Raw genomic sequence first — 17,698 nt, forward strand, 5'->3', positions numbered from 1 at the left:
TCAGACTTTACTTGCGTGTAGCCCTTAGGAGTGACTTATGTTGTGATTTGTTGCTGCATGAATAAATTAAATTGAACTAAAGTGAAAAAAATAGAATGCCCACAATGTGACTATGTTCAGATTGCCAGCACAAATCCAACTCTTAGCATATCCAGGTTGTATCAAGCTTGATTTGTTTTTTCTTCGATAGTCTGAACAGCAAACAATACCACAAGAAATGTGATTTTTTTTTTTTTTTTATCCAAAATGGATGCAAGCCACACAGGCCATATTTACACTGCCAGTTCAAATCAGATTTATTGCAAATCTGATTAAAATCAGATCTCACTGACTGACTGGCCACATTATATATAGCAAGTGACCAGATCTAATCTGTGTGTCCACACTGACAGTCTTATCCACATTGATTGCTATGGTAACAGTCTACGGCCAGGAAACACATGGACGACAGCAAACTATGCCTGTTTCTGTCTGAAACGGTTATGCCCAGATAGCTAACAGGCACTTTATTTCCTTGTCCGTTCACGGTTTATTATTCTCCTCTGATAAACCATGAACGGACAAGGAAATAAAGTGCCTGTTTGTTATTTCTGACCGGTTTCTTTTACTTTTTTCCCCACTTATTCCATTTCCACAGGTAAAGCCCCTCGAATCAACTTCAATCTCTCCAGAACTACATCATTGCTGTTCGCGTCGTGCTGCGAGTGACACAGAAGACACTGTAGTGTCATTTTTACCAAAGATAAGTGATGTGCTAATAGCAAATATGATGATATGCAAATGCCAAAAGATTATTAGGTTGTGTATTACTGATAACATTTAACAGATGTTTAGAAGAATTAAGTATATACTCTTTTTGCACTGCCTAGATAATAGCTTTTAGAAAAACATCCAATATATTCAAATGTTGTGGGCGAAATGTATGTTTTTGTTTGGGTTTTTTTTTTTAACCATGAGGCCAGAATGTGGAATTAAGAGTGTAATTTGAGTAAAGCAATTTTTTTTTTTTTTTTTTTTTTTTTTATAAAAAAGGAACATTTAATTAAAATCATACATACCGGTGGAAAATTATGATAATTTGGGCTTTACTCGTGGTTGATTTGTGGACACCGAAAATTTAGACTACCGTATAAAAGTCAATTTTGATTCGACTATTTTTGGGATGGGCGGGCGTGAGTATAAATACGCACCTGCCCCTCACACATGTGGTGGGTGCATGTATAAATTCTGGCCCAATCTGAACCAGTAGGAAGGATCTAAAGAGGAAGGTCACATCCAAAAACTTTGAATTGCCCAGAATCGTCTGCACTGACAAAGCCCTCATCGCTGAACTGCAGCAGCCCAAGGAGGAAGAAGTTGATCCCGATCCCACTCCAGATGAAGAACTCATCACCATCCAGGAAGGAATCATGCTTCAAATGGACAAAACTCTTGTAATATGACAAAGTAAGCTCATTTTAAGTTTTACTGGTCAACTTTATTAACTCTCAGTTTCAGATTACTCACAGTCCAATTGTGTGGACCCCAACTCCTGTGAGTTAAAGAGGCTCACCTGTAGCAACCAATGTGGAAAAGAGTTCAATGTGGATTGCTACACGGACATACAGGTTGGATCTGTTCACTTGCTACAGTAAACATGTGGACAAACAATCAGTGACATCAGATTTTAATCAGATGTGCAATAAATCCAGATTGAACTGGCAGAGCAAACAAACCAAGCCTCAGATGTACAGTAGAAGACTTAGATTGGATCCAGTATTTTTGGCCAATATCGGACGAATGCTAATCCAAAAAACTGGATCAGCACACCCGTATTTGGAACTCTCCATGCATCTGCTGTGCACTCTTACCTTCTCTTTAATTAGCCATTTAGTAAATCTGAAGTCATAGGGTTCATCCTTTGTGCTGTCATCAGTGAAATCCACCTCTGAATTAAAAAACAAAACAGAAAACAGTCACAGACATGGCAAGTCAATTAAACAAATAAGCAGCTAATGTTGGCATAACTGGATGGTTATTCAATTTAGGGACACTCACTGACAGAGGAGATGTCCACGATCATAAAATAACCTCCTTCTGGCATGATGGGCTGCAAACCCACACTCTGAAGACAGGAGGCCAGTTTATTTCTCTTATGATGCAGCATCGCCGGCAGCTGTTGTAAGTAGGAGTCAGGCGACCCAAAGAGGTTGTATTCTCTCTCAAATCCCTGCGCTACTGCCTCCTGTTATCCACAGGAATGCATCAGCAACAGTTTGGAAGCCAATATGGATAAAGTGGATCAGTTTTAGAACAACTGTATCAAATATCACAGCCACTCAGAACCACAGATTAAGAATTAACTTGCACGATTGAATCAAACAGTGTCAGGCACAGATGTTGCACCCGCTGGGAGCCCTTTGTGGCTAGGGTGACCAGATGTCCCACTTTGTGCCCCAATTGAGATGGTTTCCAGCACTGTTATTGACAGTCAGGCTTCAGTTTTGGCTTGCATACAGATACTGTCAATAACAATGCCGGAAGTGGGACATCTGGTCACCCCATTTGTGGGTAACCTTGTTTTTCTTGGTAAACGTCCCCAGACAATGTTCAAGATTCAAATCACATCTTCCTTACTGATAATATTGGAACACAAGACAATTAAGTCTGAAGCAGACATTAAAATATTTAAAGTTCAAGGTGCATTCTTTTAATATCTCCACTGTTTAAAATCCAAATGTCTCAGCTGATTAACACATTTGAATTTCCAGTTCAGCATGAGAAATCAGGCATTGTCTGAAACTTTAGAATACAGTCAGAAATTTACAACCCATTTGACATAAAGAACACAGTCATAGCTAAAAACACTGAATTAATCTAATTTTTGGTTTATTGAACTTATAATTTTAAAAAAGGAAGACTGCATTTGCTATTCTTTAATAAATACTAATAATCACATTAAAAACGGAAATAACAGTTGCAAAACTAAAACACCTCAAAGTAGAAGATTATTTGCACAGCTGTGGATTATTTGCTTACCTGAGCAGCTGTTGCACAGTGGTAAATACAGTTCTGATGGATGGTTTTCAGGTGTTTGGTTATGTGCTCCGAGCTGATAACCCAGCCAACCTGAATAATAATAATAATAATAATAATAATAATAATAATAAAATACAGCTCCTCTGAGCACTGTGAACCAAAACCCATCATGGGGCTTCTTTCTCTGAACATGAATGAATTTATTCAGCACACACAGAGTCAAAATAACAAGGAAAACTCAAAACCCATGTGCCCAAAAGAATGCAGGCAGAAGCAAAAGCTTATAAACGCCCACCCCTTTAACCCAAATAAAAATGTATACATATGTATATAAAAATACAAATATACCCATGACAACAAATACAAATCACTGAACTAAAATTTCAAAGCACAAACATGCAAACAGCAGTGCATCATACACAAACCCAAAAACAAAACAAAAATCAAGAAACCTAATTGATCACACCATAACAAGTAACTAAATAATATTTATAGAGCTTTTAAAGCCAACCAGGTTACCAAATGATTTAATGTCATCAGGGAACTTATTCCAAATATTAACACCTTTAACAGAAATACAATGACTTTTTACAGTAGTTCCAATCTTTGATTTCTCAAATAATAATGTTCCTCGCACATAATAACTGGAACACTGGAGGCTTACCTTCCATCCAGTGGCACTGAAGGTCTTTCCGGCGCTGCCAACAGTTATGGTTCGTTCCCACATGCCAGGAAGACTTGCTGTAAATAACATGAGTAAAACACGATGCTACTGATGCACCTCCAGTCTTTAAGTGCATCGTGCGCTCTCACCTATCTTGACATGTTTGGCTCCGTCGTAAGTCAACCACTCGTACACCTCGTCACTGATGCAAACCACGTCGTGCTTTATGCACAGATCAGCGATCATTTGGAGCTCTTCGGCAATGAAAACCTGTTTTAAGGATGCATTCTGGTCAGCAAAAAAAAAAGTACAATTCATACAGAAAATACATAAAAAGATTATGGTTTAATTTGAGTTCAGGCTGTAAGGCTACAACACATTATTTTAATTATTGATTTTTTTTTTTAATGAGCTGGAAGATATTTTTGAATACAGGTACAATTACAAAGTTAAGCCTGGTGTCCACATGTTCCCATCAGCTTCGATGTGAGCAAACAGCATTCAAAGTCACAAAAAGGGGCGGAGCTGAAACTGGCAGTGACCTTGCCATTGGTGACACCTATTCATGGGATGGAAAAGTTTGCCGCGATGAGCTTTTGGTTAACTGATCGGTACAGATCTGCATCAGGGTGTTCGGCACAAGTCAAATGGCGTCAGCTTGCAGCAGGGTTCCCAGGATGCTGCAAATGGCCTGGTTAAGTTGCCGATGACCCAGTTGGGTTCCCAATAAATTTTATCTGCATGGAAATTTTGAACAGTCCAAAATATTGTTCCCGATTATCCTGAAACTCCAGATGGTGGGCGGCGAGCTCCAAGATGACCATGTATGCTTGCAGGTGGATTGCGGTGGGATTGGACATTATCTCGTGAGTTTACCGTTTTGCTTTATTTCAACCGCAACCTAATGGGACGCGTGTGGACACCGGGTTTTACAGAGTGCTCTAAAACAACATTTACACATAAAAACAAACACCTACACATAAAACAGAAAATTTCACAAAATGTAATTAAAAGAAAAATATATAAAATACAAGCATATATAACAACCTTGTGAAATAAAAACAAAATATAAACCTAATTCATGCATATACATACATACATACAGTAGTGTTCAGAATAATAGTAGTGCTATGTGACTAAAAAGATTAATCCAGGTTTTGCGTATATTTCTTATTGTTACATGGGAAACAAGGTACCAGTAGATTCTCACAAATCCAACAAGACCAAGCATTCATTATATGCACACTCTTAAGGCTATAAAATTGGGCTACTGGTAAAAAAAAAAAAAAAAAAAAAAAAAAAAAAAAGGAGAAAAGGGGGTGTTCACAATAATAGTAGTGTGGCATTCAGTCAATGAGTTCATCAATTTTGTGGAACAAACAGGCGTGAATCGGGTGTCCCCTATTTAAGGATGAAGCCAGCACCTGTTGAACATGCTTTTCTCTTTGAAAGTCTGAGGAAATTTTGGACGTTCAAGACATTGTTCACAAGAACAGCGTAGTTTGATTAAAAAGTTGATTGGAGAGGGGAAAACTTATACGCAGGTGCAAAAAATTATAGGCTGTTCATCTACAATGATCTCCAATGCTTTAAAATGGACAAAAATGGATGCGTGGATTAAAACGGAAAACAACCATCAAAATGGACAGAAAATAACCAGAATGGCAAAGGCTCACCCATTGATCAGCTCCAGGATGAGCAAAGACAGTCTGGAGTTACCTGTAAGTGCTGTGACAGTTAGAAGATGCCTGTGTGAAGCTAATTTATTTGCAAGAATCCCCCGCAAAGTCCCTCTGTTAAATAAAAGACGTGCAGAAGAGGTTACAATTTGCCAAAGAACACATCAACTGGCCTAAAGAGAAATGGAGGAATATTTTGTGGACTGATGAGAGTAAAACTGTTCTTTTTGGGTCCAAGGGCCGCAGACAGTCTGTGAGATGACCCCCAAACTCTGAATTCAAGCCACAGTTCACAGTGAAGACAGTGAAGCATGGTGGTGCAAGCATCATGATATGGGCATGTTTCTCCTACTATGGTGTTGGGCCTATATATTGCATACCAGGTATCATGGATCAGTTTGGATATGTCAAAATACTTGAAGAGGTCATGTTGCCTTATGCTGAAGAGGACATGCCCTTGAAATGGGTGTTTCAACAAGACAATGACCCCAAGCACACTAGTAAACCAGCAAAATCTTGGCTCCAAACCAACAAAATTAATGCCTCGCAGATGTGAAGAAATCATGAAAAACTGTGGTTATACAACTAAATACTAGTTTAGTGATTCACAGGATTGCTAAAAAAGCAGTTTGAACATAATAGTTTTGAGTTTGTAGTGTCAACAGCAGATGCTATTATTGTGAACACCCCCTTTTCTACATTTTTTTTTTTTTACTAACAGCCCAATTTCATAGCCTTAAGAGTGTGCATATAATGAATGCTTGGTCTTATTGGATTTGTGAGAATCTACTGAATCTACTGGTACCTTGTTTCCCATGTAACAATAAGAAATATACTCAAAACCTGGATTAATCTTTTTAGTCACATAGCACTACTATTATTCTGAACACTACTGTATATACACACGCACACTGGAAGATTAACCAACAGACATACAACCTTGAAAAAGTATATACAAAGGCCGTCCTTAAGAAGAGGTCAGGTCTGAAAACTTGCACAAGTACCGCACTTTGTTGCATCCACCACACCATGAAGCCACCCTGAGTCCTGACTGAGAACCACCCTGGCAGTCCACTGGTTCATGCTCATCTCCCGACGGTAGCCATATATCTACAGCAGCAAGATGAAACGTGGGCAGAAGAACTCCCACGTTTCAGGTTTTTGGCCATTTGTTGTGTTCAGGTTTCCAAAATCTCAACCTAGATAGTGTGCAAATTCCCGTTTAAAAAAAAGTCCTTGCAGATTCAGTCTTGAATGCCAAGCAGTTGGTAGTCTGCAGGACTTCATCTGAATCCTTAATAAAACTACAAGTATGTTATCAGAGTTCACAAACTGGGTCCTCCTACAGACACATCTTCCCACAAGAACATGATGGATCTCCTTAACCGCAACATCAGTGCTGGAGTACCAGGGTAGAGGTGGAAAACAAAATCCATCAGCTTGCATCGAACCAAGTGTATCTGTCTAATTTCCGGTCCAAATATTTAACTCATTGAGTACCAGCCATTTTCAAAGTTCAGAACATCCCAGTGCCAGGATTTTTTTCAGCATTTCAGTGTTTTTTCAAGACCCATAGAAAATTGAGTTCTATGTCCATGTCAACAACAAACATACCAAAAGAAACTTCAGACTTTCCTTTATCATCAGAAAAAAACGTTTGTTTGTACCTCTTTCCATTCTTTAGTAATTGTCTGTAGAACATGGATGGGTATCAAAAGACAGATACCTATTGTATAATGCACCAAAAATCGTCCGATGAGTCAGGGTCAAGCTCGCTGAAATCCGAACTGTCAGGGGAGGGACTCCGTCTGTCTCTTCTCTCGGCGGCGCATCTTTTCACACATCCACACTCAACCTGCTACCACCCACAGAATGGGTTCCCTTGTGATTACAACTCTAATTCTTTTACACAAGCTAGATCAGCTGATCCCCCCCCCCCCCCCCCCCCCCCCCCCCCCCCCCCCCCCCCCCCCCATCATAAAAAAACGTAACTGGCTCGATGACACGTCTTTGGCGCGGAGCATTACTATCGGAAAAGACGCGTTTAAGAGCCAATGGCATCGAGAGAGTTAACTGCACTTAATTTAAGACAAAATCGCCCAATGACTGCGAGGATAGGCTCCAGCCTATGACTCTGAATTAGAGTAAGTGGGAATAGAAAATGGATGAATGGATGGATAAGACAAAATCACTTAAGTAAAATTTCAGCTAATGTCAAGCTCCTATTTCAATAACTCACAAGTGAATTTTCACTTTTCCAACTTGCAGATTTTTTTTTTTTTAACTTGTTAGGTTATTATTTTTGTTCAGTCTCCCTCGCTGCACTCACCACATCCAGACAGGAGATCTAAACATCACCTCAGTCTGAGACTCATAATACTGTACATTCTCTTACAGGAGTGACATCTGACATGGATGGAAGGAGGCGGCAAATACCACTCCACAGTACACCGACCATTCAATCAACCAAAACCAAAAATATTTACATGCACACATCAAGATGTGGCAACTTCCAGGTCTGCAGACCTTCTAAGAGAACTAAATCCAACAAACTGGAAAACTACAAAAATATCAAAGAGAATACTGAATTACACACATTACCTTGCCTAATGGATTGTTAGGAGTGTTTATGACAATGGCTTTTGTCCGTGGAGTAAATTTACTGGCCAGCTCCTCGGGAGAAAGAACCCAGTCCCCACTGGACAAACTAAACTCGCCTTTAATTCTCTGAAAGAAAGAAAGAATATGTTAAAGCTGGTCTATTAAGTTCCGTGTAAACAAATAAGTACTTTGTCCAAAGTGCGAGCCCCTCACCGGTCTCAGAGGTACAAACACAGCCTTCCCACCTGCCATCTTCACCATCGGCTGGTAGCAGTCAAAGAACGGCTCGATAATTATGACCTGGACAACACATTTCTGTCAGCCGTTGCTGTCATTTTCAAAACAAAAAAAGGGTTCACTCAAACCATAACGCAGCAGTATTCATTTACAGTATGTCAACTTGCTGTGTAGGTGTTTTGAAATGGACTACAGTAGTATGCCATATATCCTCGTGATAACCATATGGAGGTGCTTTCAAACACCAGTCTCCTCAAATCACCCATGTGCAAAAATACTCTCTCCTGCCAGTCATTTGAAGACTTTCAGATATTCTGCAAAGTCAATCTGTCATGATCTAGACTGTCTACTGGAAGTCTTTACTGAAAGAATCCAAGGACCTGCATTGTTCCTCTAAGCTTTATGCATCAACCACCTATAAGAGTACCACAAGGATCGGTACTTGGAACCCAAACTGTTTATTTTGTATATCAATGATTTTTGTGAATGTATCCAATGTGCTTGGCAGCATTTTATTTGCTGATGATACAACGCTGTTTTACTCTGGATCAGATATACAGGAAGTAGCACAAGTGATAAATACAGAGTTGGAAAAGTTAAACATTGGTTTGATATAAACAGATTGTCACTAAATATTAATAAGACAAATTTCATATTGTTAATGATAGAGCGAAAGAAAATAATGTGTCATTACAAATAGATGGAATGGATATACAAAGGGTAAAGAAATGAAATTTTTAGGAGTCATGATGATGAAGATCTTACATGGAAGTCACACATAAATTACATAAAAGGAAAAATAGCGAAAGCCATTGCGTTTTGCATAAAGTAAAATATTCATTAAATAGTTATGGTTTATTAACATTGTACAATTCATTGATTGTCCCATATTTAACTTACTGTGTAGAAATCTGGGGATCAACATATACAACCTATATACAACCTTTATTATTTTGCAGAAAAGAGCTTTAAAAGTGATTAGTAACAGTGGTTTTAGAGATTCATCTAATCCATGTTTATTAAGTATAGGGTACTTAAATTTCATGATTTAGTTGATTTGAAAATATTACAAACGATGTACCAAGTTAATAAAATACTTTACCAACAAACATTCAAAATATGTTTGAAAAAGAGTAAGTAGTTATAAATTGAAAGGAATAGAAGTCTTAAAAAACCAAGATTTAGAACCAAAGTAAAGGAAAGGAGTATTGCAGTAAATGGTGTCAAATTATGGAACAATCTTAATAAAGAAATTAAGAATTAAGGTCGCTTAAATTATTTAAAAAACATATTAAATTAGATGTATTAAGTAAGTATGAAACTATGAAGTAAGTCAGTGGGCTGCAAGAAAGTCAAAAAAAAAAAAAAAAGTAAACTGTTAATAATGTTTGGAGTGTCTTAAGTTTAAATGTAACCTGTCAGTGATGTAATCTATTAATTAATGGTCATAATTATGAAATGGGTCAGTGGTATGTGACAAGTAAAGAAATGCAATCTGTTAAATAATGTTGACTATGATGCTGTATATTGAAAGATTGTATTGTTAAAAGGGGCAGAAATCATAAGACTTGTTCTTCTTTCTGCTCCTTTTCATTCTGGTATTGTGGTGCTTTTGTTTTTTGCTTTTCTGTTTTTCTTTTAAATGAATGAAATAAATATTATTAAAAAAAAAAAAAAAAAAAAAAAAAAAAGAAACACCACTTGCTGCAAATACCTTCATCTTCCAAGACGATGGATTTGCATTCAAGTTCATAATGGAAGTGAATTCTATCAGTGCTTGCTTTATTTTACAGTGATGTTGCAACCATTTTAGGTACACCGATAAACGCATAGTATTTATAGGTCAGGTAAGGTCTAGAAGTGTGCATTGTGTGGCATGTCAAAACATCCGCCGCACAATGAAGGCAGCAGACAACCCGCTCCATCGCCACCTCTTGAAAGCAACCGTCAATCTGCTGCAGTCAGGTGAAAAGTGGGTGTCCTCCTAGCAAAGAGGTCACCCACTGGAGCAGTGTTGAGGGGGAGGTCAACACTGAGGCGCTCTCAATCTCAAAGGCCGAAGCTCCAGAACCACGACTGCCTCCACAACACTTTCACCACATACAGATACACTTGTTTCTGAATAAATATTTACAAAGTACAATGTATGACCAACTTTACACCTTTTAAAATTTAGAATTTCCTTTAGGTGGTCTCCTGAAATTTAGAAAAAAAACTGGAGTGTATATATTGTCAGAAACTCTACTAGGGTTTGCTTCAATTGGTATAATTGTTAGAGGCTATATATCGTTAGAAGGTTTTGCCTTAGTTTGGTCTTAGCACACTTGCCGTAGCTGATGGCGTCATATCATATTCATGCACCGCACACTTTCCACAAGTGAACCAGAGGGGATACAGAGTGTGTGCGTCAAACTTTCATGTGTCGTAGTAAACGACCGAATACTGTTGCTGTTCTTATCATTCATGGAATTATTCGTGAGTGATTTAATTTTGTCCTTAATTTTCAATGTGAATATTCAGAGCAGAATGGGCAGCACGGTGACTTAGTGGTTAGCACTGTAGCCTCACAGCAAAAGGTCATGGGATCGATTCCCACCTGTAGCCTTTCTGTGTGAAGTTTGTGTGTAAATGGTAAATGGACTGCATTTATATAGCACTTTTCCCATTTTCATCAGATGCTCAAAGCGCTTCACAATTACGCCACACATTAACCCCGATGCCAGGATGCTGCCATATAAGGTACTCACTACACACCGGGAGCAATAGGGAATTAAAGACCTTGTCCAGTCAGGCGGGGATTTAAACCGGGGATCATCTGGTCTCCCAACACCTTAACCACGAGACCATCACCTCTCCCTGTGTTGTGTGGGTTCCCTCCGGGTGCTCCGGCTTCCTCCCACCTCCAAAAACATGCAGGTTAGGTGGATTGAAAACTTTAAACTGTCTGTAAGTGAGCGTGCAGGTATAAATGTCTTTGTTTGTCTTTATGTGGCCCTGCAACAGACTGGTGTCCTGTCCTATGACTGCTGGGATAGGCTCCAGCCCCCCCCCCCCCCCCCCCCCCCCCCCCCGACCATTGGTTGGAGTAAGCAGTTGAGTGAGTGAGTGTTCAGAGCATGAGGTCATGGTGGAATAATTGTTGCTCATATATCTTACTTCCTTCATGTTCTTTCATTATATGGCCACATTTTTTAGTTATTAACCAATGGTTAAGTGGAGCGGCGATTGGGAAGTTTGTGCAGAAGCACGTCTGCATTCATGGGGTTTTACTATGTGGCTATTTTCAGTACTGCAGTCATCCTGTTTTGGCTTCAAATGGGCTCGTTTGCCACACAGCAATCCAATGCTGGAGTTTATATACGTGGTTATGGCAGATAACGCCGCTGTCTTTCTGTTATGAATCACAATCATTCCATTTATTATTGCCAGTTAATTTCCTTGAGTGTTCAAGACTAATTGTCATTTCATCCTAATTCCTGATACTGAAGACTAATTTGTATTGTATTTCTGTTGTACAACCCCTGGCAATAATTATGGAATCACCGGCCTCGGAGGATGTTCATTCAGTTGTTTAATTTTGTAGAAAAAAAGCAGATCACAGACATGACACAAAACTAAAGTCATTTCAAATGGCAACTTTCTGGCTTTAAGAAACACTATAAGAAATCAGGAAAAAAAAATTGTGGCAGTCAGTAACGGTTACTTTTTTAGACCCAAGTGGACTGACATGAATCATGGCTCCAACACAAGAGATGTCAATTGAAACAAAGGAGAGGATTATCAAACTCTTAAAAGAGGGTAAATCATCACGCAATGTTGCAAAAGATGTAGTTGTTCACAGTCAGCTGTGTCTAAACTCTGGACCAAATACAAACAACATGGAAGGTTGGTTAAAGGCAAACATACTGTAGTAGAGAAGCTTGAATCTTCGACTGGACTGGGTTGCTTGACGTGAGGATGTTTCGCTTCAAATCACAGTAGCTTCCTCAGATAAAATTCTTGGCTCTGGTAGTCTGACTTCTGTCTTGACTCTTGTAGAGAAGAATAAACCTGAAGCCAACAAAAGCTGGAGTTTTTAACCTAACCAGACCCCACCTACCGAGAGGCTGACTGCTATAGGCTAGTGACTCAACAATAGCTCTAATTAGCACCTATTGTGCTCTAGTTAGCACTCTCCTAATGGACAGGACAGAAGCCTCCCCTGATGGCTCCCTTGACGACTCTCTCCTGATGACGTGAATGACTCATTACCATGAACAAAAGACTGAAACTGCTTTGACCTGAGTACCACATTGTAAACAGGGACAAAGCGTGTCTGAGACCCGCTCCGCGGTTAAGGCTGGGTTTCAACTGTTTTACAAAGAATGCTTCCTTGACACCTCTCTCAAACCATTTCTTCTCTCTGGCTAAGATTTTAACTTCCTTGTCCTCAAACGTGTGGTTAGTGTCTTTCAGGTGGAGATGAACTGCAGACTGAGGTCCACTGGCGACCTCTCTGCGGTGCTGGTATAGCTCTTGTGTAAAATTGCTTCGTCTCACCTATGTAGTGTTCATTACAGTTTTCCTGACATCTGATATGATACACTACATTGCTCTGTTTGTAACTAGGGATCCTGTCCTTAGGTGTGAACTAATTTCTGTCTCAAGGTGTTGACTGTTAAAGTAAACTGGGATTTTGTGCTGTCTGAAGATCCTCTGTAGTTTTTCCCCTACTCCTGCTAAATAAGGGAGAGACACTCCTCTTCTTCTTGTCTCCGTCTCCTGTCTATCTGGTCTCTTGTTTTCTGGGACTTCTGCACTTTGTCCAGGGACCAACGTGGGTACCCACATACTGTGAGGGCTTTCCGTACAAGTTGTTGCTCTTTAGCCCTTCCCTCTGCGTTGTGGGCACCTGTAGGGCTCTGTGTTGAAGAGTCCTGATCACCCCGAGCTTGTGTTCAAGGGGGTGGTTTGAGCCAAAGAGCAGATATTGGTCAGTGTGAGTTGGTTTTCTGTAAACCCCTGTCTGGAACTGCCTGTTCTCTCCCATCGTAACATCACAGTCCAAGAAGGCTAAATGGTTGTTTCTGGCATCCTCACGTGTGAACTTGATATTGGAGTCCACCGAATTGATGTGTTCTGTAAAGTCCTCGACCTCCTGTTGCTTGATTTTAACCCATGTGTCATCAACATATCTGAAACCAGTGACTGGGAGAGATGCCCCCTGGTGAACAACGTCAAGGCTGTCTTCTCCACTCGCTCCATGTACAGATTGGCCACAATGGGGGATACCGGAGACCCCATCGCACAACCATGGATCTGCCTGTAGTAATTCCCCCTAAACAGGAAATACGCGGTGTTAAGACAGATCTCCAAGAGTTGGCAGATGTGGTCTGGTGTGAGTTTGGTCCTTTCAGGTAGAGACACATCTTCCAGCAGTCTCTGCCTCACAGCTGAGATGGCCTCAGCGGTGGGGATGCAGGTGAACAATGAAGTCACATCAAATGACATCCATCCATCCATCCATCCATTTTCTTCCGCTTTATCCGGAGTCGGGTCGCGGGGGCAGCAGCTCAAGCAAAGCCGCCCAGACCTCCCGATCCACACACACCTCGCCCAGCTCCTCCGGGGGAACCCCAAGGCATTCCCAAGCCAGCCGAGAGATATAGTCCCTCCAGGGTGTCCTGGGTCTTCCCCGGGGCCTCCTCCCAGTGGGACGTGCCCGGAACACCTCTCCATCGAGGCGTCCAGGGGGCATCCGGAAAAGATGCCCGAGCCACCTCAACTGACTCCTTTCGACGTGGAGAGCAGCGCTCGACTCCGAGCTCCTCCCGAGTGACCGAGCTCCTCACCCTATCTCTAAGGGAGCGCCCAGCAACCCTGCGGAGGAAACTCATCTCGGCCGCTTGTACTCGCAATCTCGTTCTTTCGGTCATGAGCCAATCTCATGAGCATAGGTGAGGATCGGAACGTAGATCGACGGTCCGATACAGCGACCGCATCACTGCAGATGCTGCACCGATCCGTTCTATCGATCTCACGCTCCATCCGTCCCTCACTCGTGAACAAGACCCCGAGATACTTAAACTCTCCACTTGAGGGCAACGACACTCCACCGACCTGAAGAGGGAAAAGCACCTTTTTCTGGTCGAGAACCATGGCCTCGGATTTGGAGGTGCTGATTTTCATCCCGGACGCTTCACACTCGGCTGCAAACCGCCCCAGTGCACGCTGAAGGTCCTGATTTGACGAAGCCAACAGAACCACATCGTCCGCAAACAGCAGAGACGAGATTCTGTGGTTCCCAAACCAGACCCCCTCTACACCCTGGCTGCGCCTAGAAATTCTGTCCATAAAAATAATGAACAGAACCGGTGACAAAGGCAGCCCTGGCGGAGGCAACGTGCACTGGAAACAGGTTTGACTTACTATAGGCAATGTGAACCAAGCTCCTGCTGCGGTCATACAGGGACCGGATAGCCCTTAGCAAAGGACCCCGGACCCCGTACTCCCGGAAGCACTCCCCACAGGGTTGCGCCGAGGGACACGGTCGAATGCCTTCTCCAGATCCACAAAACACATGTGGACTGGCAAACTCCCATGAACCCTCGAGCACCAGATGGAGCGTGTAGAGCTGGTCCTGTGTGCCGCGACCAGGATGAAAACCACACTGCTCCTCCTGAATCCGAGATTCAACCATTGGTCGAATTCTCCTCTCCAGTACTCTGGAATAGACCGTACCGCGGAGGCTGAGGAGTGTGATCCCCCTATAGTTGGAACACACCATCGGTCCCCCTTCTTAAACAGTGGGGACCACCACCCCGGTCTGCCAATCCAGAGGCACTGTCCCCGATCGCCACGCGATGTGCAGAGGCGTGTCAGCCAAGACAGCCCCACAACATCCAGAGACTAAGGTACTCAGGACGGATTTCATCCACCCCAGGAGCCTTGCCACCGATGAGCTTTCTAACCACCTCGGTGACTTCGGCCTGGGTAATGGATGAGTCTGCCTCCGAGTCCCCAGTCTCTGCTTCCTCTTCGGAAGACGTGATGATGGGATTGAGGAGATCCTCGAAGTACTCCTTCCACCGCCCGACAACATCCCCAGTCAGGGTCAACAGCTCCCCACCCGCACCATAAACAGTGCTGGTGGAGAGCTGCTTCCGCCTCCTGAGGCGTCGGACGGTTTGCCAGAATCTCTTCGAGGCCGACTGATAGTCCTCCTCCATAGCCTCCCCGAACTCCTCCCAGACCCGAGTTTTTGCCTCTGCGACCGCACGGGCTGCGGCACGCTTCGCCTGCCGGTACCTGTCAGCTGCCTCTGGGGTCCCACCTACCAACAAAGATAAGTAGGACTCCTTCAGCTTGATGGCATCCCTTACTTCCGGTGTCCACCACCGGGTTCGGGGATTGCTGCCGCGACAGGCACCAGAGACCTTGCGACCACAGCTACGAGCAGCCGCATCGACAATGGAGGTGGAGAACATAGTCCATTCGGACTCCATGTCTCCAATCTCCCCCGGGATCTGGGAGAAGCTCTCCCGGAGGTGGGAGTTGAAGACCTCACTGACAGAGGGTTCCGCCAGTCGTTCCCAGCAGACCCTCATGATACGTTTGGGCCTGCCAGGTCTTACCGGCTTCCTACCCTCCCAGCGGATTCAAACTCACCACCAGGTGGTGATCAGTCGACAGCTCTGCCCCTCTCTTCACTCGAGTGTCCGAGACACATGGCTGAAGGTCAGATGATACGACTACAAAGTCCATCACCGACCCTCCGGCTCAGGGTGTCCTGGTGCCACGTGCACTTATGGACACCCTTGTGCTCGAACATGGTGTTCGTGATGGACAAACTGTGACTAGCACAGAAGTCCAACAACTGAACACCACTTTAGTGACAACAGGGAAAATTGGGTAAAGAATCTGTCCGACACGGTTCTTACACAGACAGAAAAGGATGTGCTCACCAAAGGACTAAATTTCTCAGTGACCCCTAAACAGTAGATTACATCACTGCAGTAGAGTCAGCCATTAAACACAACAGTTTGTCAGAGTCAGAAGCTGGGGACCTCCGACTAAGAGTCACAGCAGCGCTTAACAGTGCTAAGCCTCCTCCGTCCAACATCACAGGAGAAGAACAGAAAACTCTGGCAGCACTGCAGAAGGACCAAAGCATCCTTATCCTGCCAGCAGATATAAGGCAGATGCACGGTGGTCCTGAACAACATCGGACTACGAGGCCAAGATCAACAACTTGCTCAATGACTCCAGTACATACGAATGTCTGAAGAGAGACCCCACGAGTGGCTATAAGAAGAAAATCATTAGCTGCCTCCAAACCTGGAGAAAGAGGGACTCATCGACAGGCAGACATACTACAGACTGTACCCTGGGGACGCCACCTCCGTGCATCTATGGACTGCCCAAAATCCACAAACAGGACGTGCCACTCAGGCCTATTGTATGTAGCACAGATTCCATCACATACAATTTGGCCAAGCACCTCAAGTGGATTTTGGCTCCTCTAGTGGGTAACTCAGACCACCATGTGGAGAACACACAAGATTTTGTGAACAAAATCAAGGACCTGCAGCTGGAGGCAGATGAAACTATGGTGTCATTTGATTGTGACTTCGTTATTCACCTGCATCCCCACCGCTGAGGCCATCTCAGCTGTGAGGCAGAGACTGCTGGAAGATGTGTCTCTACCTGAAAGGACCAAACTCACACCAGACCACATCTGCCAACTCTTGGAGATCTGTCTTAACACCATGTATTTCCTGTTTAGTGGGAATTACTACAGGCAGATCCATGGTTGTGCGATGGGGTCTCCGGTATCCCCCATTGTGGCCAATCTGTACATGGAGCAAGTGGAGAAGACAGCCTTGACGTTGTTCACGGGCATCTCTCCCAGTCACTGGTTCAGATATGTCGATGACACATGGGTTAAAATCAAGCAACAGGAGGTCGAGGACTTTACAGAACACATCAATTCGGTGGACTCCAATATCAAGTTCACACATGAGGATGCCAGAAACAACCATTTAGCCTTCTTGGACTGTGATGTTATGATTGGAGAGAACAGGCAGCTCCAGACAGAGGTTTACAGAAAACCCACTCACACTGACCAATATCTGCTCTTTGGCTCAAACCACCCCCTTGAACACAAGCTCGGGGTGATCAGGACTCTTCAACACAGAGCCCTACAGGTGCCCACAACTGCAGAGGGAAGGGCTAAAGAGCAACAACTTGTACGGAAAGCCCTCACAGTATGTGGGTACCCATGTTGGTCCCTGGACAAAGTGCAGAAGTCCCAGAAAAGAAAGAGACCAGATAGACAGGAGACGGAGACAAGAAGAAGAGGAGTGTCTCTCCCTTATTTAGCAGGAGTAGGGGAAAAACTACAGAGGATCTTCAGACAGCACAAAATCCCAGTTTACTTTAAACCAGTCAACACCTTGAGACAGAAATTAGTTCACCCTAAGGACAGGATCCCTAGTTACAAACAGAGCAATGTAGGTAT

General features: G+C 42.9%; 1 protein-coding gene across 1 annotated transcript in view; it reads right to left on the reverse strand.

The window, feature by feature from the left end:
• The window catches only part of kyat1 (kynurenine aminotransferase 1), a 35,707-nt gene that overhangs the window by 8,143 nt on the left and 9,866 nt on the right, over nt 1–17,698 (reverse strand). Inside the window, exons 5-11 of the mRNA XM_034191514.1 lie at nt 8,176–8,262; nt 7,963–8,088; nt 3,832–3,952; nt 3,683–3,759; nt 3,019–3,108; nt 2,038–2,224; nt 1,851–1,927 (exon numbers count right to left, since the gene is read on the reverse strand). Coding sequence (XP_034047405.1) covers nt 1,851–1,927; nt 2,038–2,224; nt 3,019–3,108; nt 3,683–3,759; nt 3,832–3,952; nt 7,963–8,088; nt 8,176–8,262 — 765 coding nt within the window. The remainder of the gene's footprint in view (nt 1–1,850; nt 1,928–2,037; nt 2,225–3,018; nt 3,109–3,682; nt 3,760–3,831; nt 3,953–7,962; nt 8,089–8,175; nt 8,263–17,698) is intronic.

Source organism: Thalassophryne amazonica, chromosome 17 (assembly GCF_902500255.1).
Source record: "Thalassophryne amazonica chromosome 17, fThaAma1.1, whole genome shotgun sequence".
Classification (NCBI taxonomy): domain Eukaryota; kingdom Metazoa; phylum Chordata; class Actinopteri; order Batrachoidiformes; family Batrachoididae; genus Thalassophryne; species Thalassophryne amazonica.